Source organism: Rhea americana, unplaced genomic scaffold (genome assembly GCF_003343005.1).
Source record: "Rhea americana isolate MKP2758 unplaced genomic scaffold, rheAme1 scaffold_452, whole genome shotgun sequence".
In the NCBI taxonomy this organism is placed as follows: Eukaryota; Metazoa; Chordata; class Aves; order Rheiformes; family Rheidae; genus Rhea; species Rhea americana.
In genome coordinates, this window is record NW_028186593.1 from 283,727 (window position 1) to 289,982 (window position 6,256).

The 6,256-nt window shown below is 51.7% G+C and overlaps 1 protein-coding gene across 1 annotated transcript in view; it reads right to left on the reverse strand.

The window, feature by feature from the left end:
- CISD3 (CDGSH iron sulfur domain 3) overlaps positions 1-3,338 on the reverse strand; it is a 4,675-nt gene extending 1,337 nt beyond the window's left edge. Inside the window, exons 1-3 of the mRNA XM_085316134.1 lie at positions 3,324-3,338; positions 2,912-3,042; positions 382-451 (exon numbers count right to left, since the gene is read on the reverse strand). Coding sequence (XP_085172260.1) covers positions 382-451; positions 2,912-3,042; positions 3,324-3,338 — 216 coding nt within the window. The remainder of the gene's footprint in view (positions 1-381; positions 452-2,911; positions 3,043-3,323) is intronic.
- Positions 3,339-6,256: the final 2,918 nt, after the last annotated feature.

The following is a 6,256-nucleotide window of genomic DNA, read 5'->3' on the forward strand; positions in this document are numbered from 1 at the left end:
CCCCCCGGTGCACGGCTCCCTGCATGCCCGCCCCCACCCCAGTGCACGGCCCCTTCCGCAGTAAGCGGGTCCCTGCAGAGCCCCTTGCACAGGCTCCGCTACACAGCACCTTGCACAGGTGCCAGTGCCTGCCCCGCTGTGCAGGGTCTTTGCACAGCCCCCTTGCACGGCTCCTTGCACATCCCCTGGTGCACAGCCCCTTGCACGGCTCCTTGCAGGGCCAGATCCTGATCAAAACGGGTGCTGTGTCCCAGGGTGGCGGTGGCAGGGCTCGACACCGCAGCGCCGCCAGCCCCCGGCGCTCTGGGCACCCAAAGCCCTTTGGGGGCCGCCTCGCCTCTAGGGTTTGGGGGTCGGTGGGTGCCTCTTCCCTGCCCTCACCCTGCTGCAGTCACCGGGCACTGCTGGCCCCAGAGCCGGCAGCTCGCACACGGCTGGGATCAGCTCCAACCTGTCCAAAAACACGGAGGTACAGAAGCACATCTTTTCAGCCTGCTTTTTATTTTTTTGGGAAACATTCTTTTAACAAAAAGAACAAGGACTGCGACAATTTCTTGGTCATACAAATACATTAATGATATAAAGACGGTATTTGTGTTATGCACAACAGAGAGAACGTGCGGCTCCTCGAATTCCTTTCTCACTGCAGACAGAAGAAGGGTAAATAGGAGCAGTTTTCTGTCTAAGACATCCTACCGCCATTAGCACCTGATTTGGTTTTTGTCCTTAAGAAGAAATTAAAATGCAAGTGTCCTGTCGATTCTCCTGCAGCGAGAGCAAAAGACGTCGACACGCAGCCATGGTACAAATATGTAAGAAAGTTAGTACGTTCTTGGCTACAAATCTGGCCGTGCAGTTTTCAAATGAAAACCTTTTTTTAGGGGATAGAAAGGTCATGCAAGCATCGACTTATGCCACTTCTCTCCCAGCTCTCCCTTTTCGAGTTTATCCCTTTTCCGCGGACTGCTGTGCTCTGCTGGCCTGCGGGCGGCTCCAGGGGCCAGATGTTGCTCCGGTTTTGCAGCCCGCGCGCCTGCGGCCAGGCGCTGCGAGAGAGGGACCCGTCGGGCAGATCAGCTCCAGGGCCCAGCGGTGTAGGAAACTCGCCTGTTCCACGTGTCATGTATCAGTAAAAATGACGGTCCAGATTCGAGCCACTGGCGGTGCAAGCTCGGGGTTAACGAAAAGGTTTCACCTTTGAGGAAAGGGCACTGCACGTGCCTCGCACAGCCTCAGTCCAATGCAAAACCAATCCAGAATATCCCATAGCCTTTTGTACCGATTTAACCGAATCACTGGGAAAAAAAAAAAAAAAGAAAAGAAAGGCAGACCTTTGATCGAGCCTGTCTTTTCTCTGTGGATAAGTCTTTAAGTCTTCAGTGCAAAACAGATTATGATATACGATGGATTTTCAAGGTGACCATCACAAGAGAAAGAGCAGCAAAGCCGTGCCAGAGGAGCAAGGCACCCTAGGGAGGCCGGTCTGCTCAGGCCCYGCCTGGCCTGAAGTCACGGAGGACGCTGGTGGCTGAGCGAAACCCACTTTCCTTGCAGCAGCTGCTTTTCCTCCATCTACCCCCCGTCCCCGTCCGGCCGCTGAAGCTCCTCCAGCAGCACTGGCTGAGGTGCCGAAGGGCCTCCCACCACCCGCGGCTGTGGGAATGACCCCACCGGCCATCCCCGGGCCCACGCACCGGCAGCTCTGCTCCTGCTCGAGGCCCTTTGGCTCCTTCCATGTCTTGACAGCTCAAGACGCTTCCCTGCAGGACTGAACCTGCACGGACACTCAGCAGCCCACGCTCTCCCCGCTGCTGGGTGTTAYGTCTTGCAGAGCCTGGATCTTTTGTCCAGGCAGAGGTGGCAAGAGCAAAGCTCAGGAGACCTGGACTGCATTGGCTTTGCTGCTGGGGAGCAGATCAAATTCCTCCTCCCCGTCTGGAAAACAGGAGAAGAGAGGACCTCTTTGAACTGCAGTTTGAGACATACTGATGGAAAGTTATTATTAAGATTATTGCTATTTCACCCTTTCCTGCAAAGGTGACATCCACAGCCTCTACAACAACTCAATTTCTCAGAATAAATGCACAAAGAAGAGGCACCAGGAGACCCATTCARTTCTCTGCCTCAAGGGTTTTTTGATCACAGGCACTTGAGTATTTTTACTTATGTGGGTTTAAGAAACCGCATAGCACGGCATACACCAAAGGCAATGCTAAATAACACAGCAGCATGAACTGCCAGCTCTGAAATGTGGTGGACTGGCTGGGCTGGAAAAGAGCCCTTGAAAAACCACTTTGGCCACAGAGCTGCCTGCTCAGCCCCATCTCGACTGGAACTTGACAGATGATGCAGGTGTCCTTAAATGCAAACACAAAACAGAGGCAAAGCTCTCATCACCCTCTGGATGGACCGATGCATACACTGGAAAGGGGAAAGCAAACAAAACAGGCTTCACCTTGAAAGGTCTTTGGAGCAATTGGCGTTGATGTCTTGTCTCAGGCCCAGAGGAGCTGGGCCCCTGATCCACGCCACGGCTACTCTCGCCATCAGAGAAGTCTCAGGGACAGGCAGTACATCTTGGACCAGCTGATAGGCTTGGGCTGAACAGGGCAGCCCTTGGGCAGGTGGCCTTTTCTCCAAACTGCCTTTGCAGTGGAAGAGCATTTGCTTCCCAGAGCCGAGCCTCCAGTCCCGCAAAACAACTGCAGCTCCCAAGGGCGATCATCGGCCCCACCACCCCAGAGGGCTGGCTCCATGCTTGTTTCAGACATATCAGTCACCTCTTGCCCTGCCAACTGGGCTGAACATTTCACCCCAAAGCATATGACATCACTTGCTTGGTATGTCTCCTCTGGAGTCTTCTACTGAGCATGTGAGAAGACCTCATCTATGTCTATATTGTCTTTGGTACTGAGCCACGAGGCTCAAGCCATCTGCAGCCATAAGGTCTGTAGGGATGGTGCTGGCATCTGAACCATCCCCTTCCAGCTGGGGCAGCCCCAGCACCCCGGTAGCAAGGAGAAAACCAGGAACCAGCACGGTCTTGTGGATGCCAGAGTGGAGAAAGAGCAAGAGAGCACAGACTGAGCTTGTCTTCAGCAAGGACACTCACAGGCCCCATTCATGCAGGAGCTATGTGTGGGTGACACCCTGGTGAATGCCTGGAGTGAAGTCTACAGGATCTAAGACTTGTGGAGGAATTATTTTCTGCAGCAGATCATGCACCTGCTATAGATACATTTCTTCCTTGTCCAAGAAGATGCCACAACCTACTCATCAGGCACAAAACCCAGTGCGTAGAGCCCAGCACCACCTTCACATACCTCTCCAGTCTCCATCCTTGCAAAATGGAAAGAGAAATGCTACTGAGAGGCTAAGGAGCGGAAAGAGGAGAACCATGCCAGGAAAAAGCCAACATAAGGAAGCTGAATATTTCCGCAGAATGTTTTAGGGTTCCAAGAAATACAAGAGAACTGGCTCTATGATCCTCGTGCTTCACAGGCATCCCCTGCTTCTCCCTCCCAACCTGCACCACCAGCATTAACATACTTTCTTCTCCAGATTTGCCAGGTTCACAGGAAAATTTCCTACTGAGCAGGGCACTTCTCCAGCAACTTTCATGCCAAAGGTTTGAAACAAGGAGCACAGCATTTCTCTGCAGACTTAGAAACCATGGGACAAGTTCCTTAGCTGGCACAAACTGCTCTCCACTCTCAGAGTCCATTTACACCAGTGGAGATCTGCTCCATCTCCAATGTTTCTATGTACAAAGTGGAAGTTTTGCAGCTGGCAGCTACACAGCTGAGAGCAACCAAGTTCTCAGAACCAGACACCAAACTTCCATTTCCGTCCAACTGACTTGAACAGTCAAAAGTTTCCTACAGCGACCCAACGTATTTGACAATCCCACTTGGCAAGATCAGCCTTTGCATGGAAGACTCTTCTTCCTCTGGAGAACTGTTTGGATGAGAAAGAATATCCTTTACAAAGCCTATCGACTGCTGTGTCTCTAGCTCCCTCCCTTCCTGACAGACCTTGGTCATGCTCTGTGCAGCAAACTCTGCACTGGTCTCAGGAGAACAGAACTTTGTCCCCAGTCCTGCTGTTGGCTGTCTGGAGAAACCTAGGCATATTACTTGGCCTCCAGTTTCTCCATGGGTAATGATGCTGATTGCTCGGGTAAAGCAACGTGAGAAAGGAAAAGCACCACTGAAGCAGGTGCTACGGGAGAAGTTCTCCCCTATCTTTTAAAGGGGTCCTGGGAACTGGGAGGGACCGCGAGACCCAGCCAGGCAGATGGGACATACCAGATGTGCACATATGGTTGGGAAAAAAACAAAGGTCAATACAAACAGTTTCCAGTTTAAATATGGAATAGGAAGACAGAACCACAGAGCCCATTGACTGTGAGCTCTGAGCTGTCCTTGAGCCAGAAAGCAGACAGTTTTGAGAAACAACCCATTAAAATTTCAGGCCAGATCTAAGAGCCAAGCAGTCAAAAGCAGGGGGCTGCTTTCTCAAGACAAGGAGGTCCCTCCAAAMCGTATTTTTAAGAGACTTCATCACCCAGCTATGTAGGGCTGTTGGGGAAAAAACAGACCAAAGGCAGAAACACAACGAGCCCTTCCCTTTGGTGCCTGTGGGAGAAGACAAACTCTTTGGAGAATCTGGAGCGGCGGAGCCGGCTGGGAAGCTGCCAAGGGCAGCAGGGCTTGGTTTGGGGACCTCTCTGCTGATTAAAACTGGCGATTGCTATTCCTTCAGGGGAGGCCAGAGCCAGCATTCAGCCTCTCCCTCCTCTCCTGGCAGGGTTAAGGTTAAGACAACAACATCAGGGCTAAACTGCCTCCTTTTTGCAAGCGAAAGGGGGGAGGGGAGCAAGAAATGCTCTTCCCTTTCCCTGGTCTCCCTTCACCAACGAGCCAGACGTGTCGGACTAGGACAGGCTCGGTGCAAAGCTTGCAAGGAGACCAAGGAGACATCCTTGAAAACATCTCCCAGTGCCTCGCTCCTACCTCCTCTAAAGCACTGCTTGCTCAGGACACTGTTGAGTGTGCATTTAAGCCCACTGCAGGCAACAAGACTTCAGCACGTACACAGGAAGTTAATCACACAGATCCTATTATTTAATTTTTGAAACCCTAACTGTAGTAAAAAAAGTCTTTGATRTTAATATTAATATTATTTATTATAATAAAGAACAGTCAAGCAGCGTGAAAAAAATATATCTTAGCTACATTACCTTAAATTGCCAAAAATATACACATTTTCTCTTTTATTTAATAAAAAACAAATCAAAACAAAAAAAAGACACATGCAACATACTAAATGAGACATTAGCATCAAAACGGGTAAAGAAACGTACCCCAGTGCAACTGAAACACAGATAATCTTTAGCTTTTATTTTTCTTTCCCCTGCTCGTCCTCTTTTTTCTTTTTCCGCAAAGATACAAGCGTTTAATGTCAGCCTTCCAAAAGTGCCCCCTCCCTTTCCCCTCAAGCTGCCAAGGGGACCCTTGGCTCCGGGCCGGGCTGAGGGGCACAGGCAAGGAGCACACTTCAGAGGGACCAGGCACCTTTGGAAGCTGTCGGAGAAACGTCYAAGTGCTGCGTGTCTCTTCCCGACTTGTATCTTCAGCCTCTTCCCTACCCACTCTAGAAAGTCCCAGGGAGAAAAGCGGCTTCGTATCCAAACTACCGCCAGGACCAGCAGGAAGCGGGCACCGCGGCACCAGCACGGGAACCGGGGAGCGCAGCCTAACCCGGCTCCAGCTCGGACAGTCCCGTGTTCAACAGCCTCTCGACAAGCAGATTCCTCCGGCTCAGTCCTTGACTTCCACGCTCTGCGGCGGGCGCGCTGCCCGCGCCTTCCCGGCAGCGATGCAGAGCCCCGGCCAGCGCACTTCAGCCTCCTGCCTGCAAGCTCTCCGTCAGCTACCTCTGCCCGAGCCCTTGCCCGTTACCGTTGTTGCACAAGGATTTGGGGACTGCAGGTTGCAAATAAGCAACTTGAAGGAGGTTTTTGTTGGCCTCGGAGGTGACGGGCGTCGTGCTGGGACTAGCGCTGGCCAGAACTACCAAGGGGACAGGCGTTAACCAGCCTCCCCTCCTCCAGCTGCCTCCCTTCCTGCTCCCGGGCTGATTTTTTTTTTTTTTTTTTTTTTTTTTTCATTTCCAAGCTTGAGATGCAGCTAAGATTTGGAACATTTTGACCAGGTCTAGGTACAGCCTGAGGCCCTTGTGGTTACGGATCACT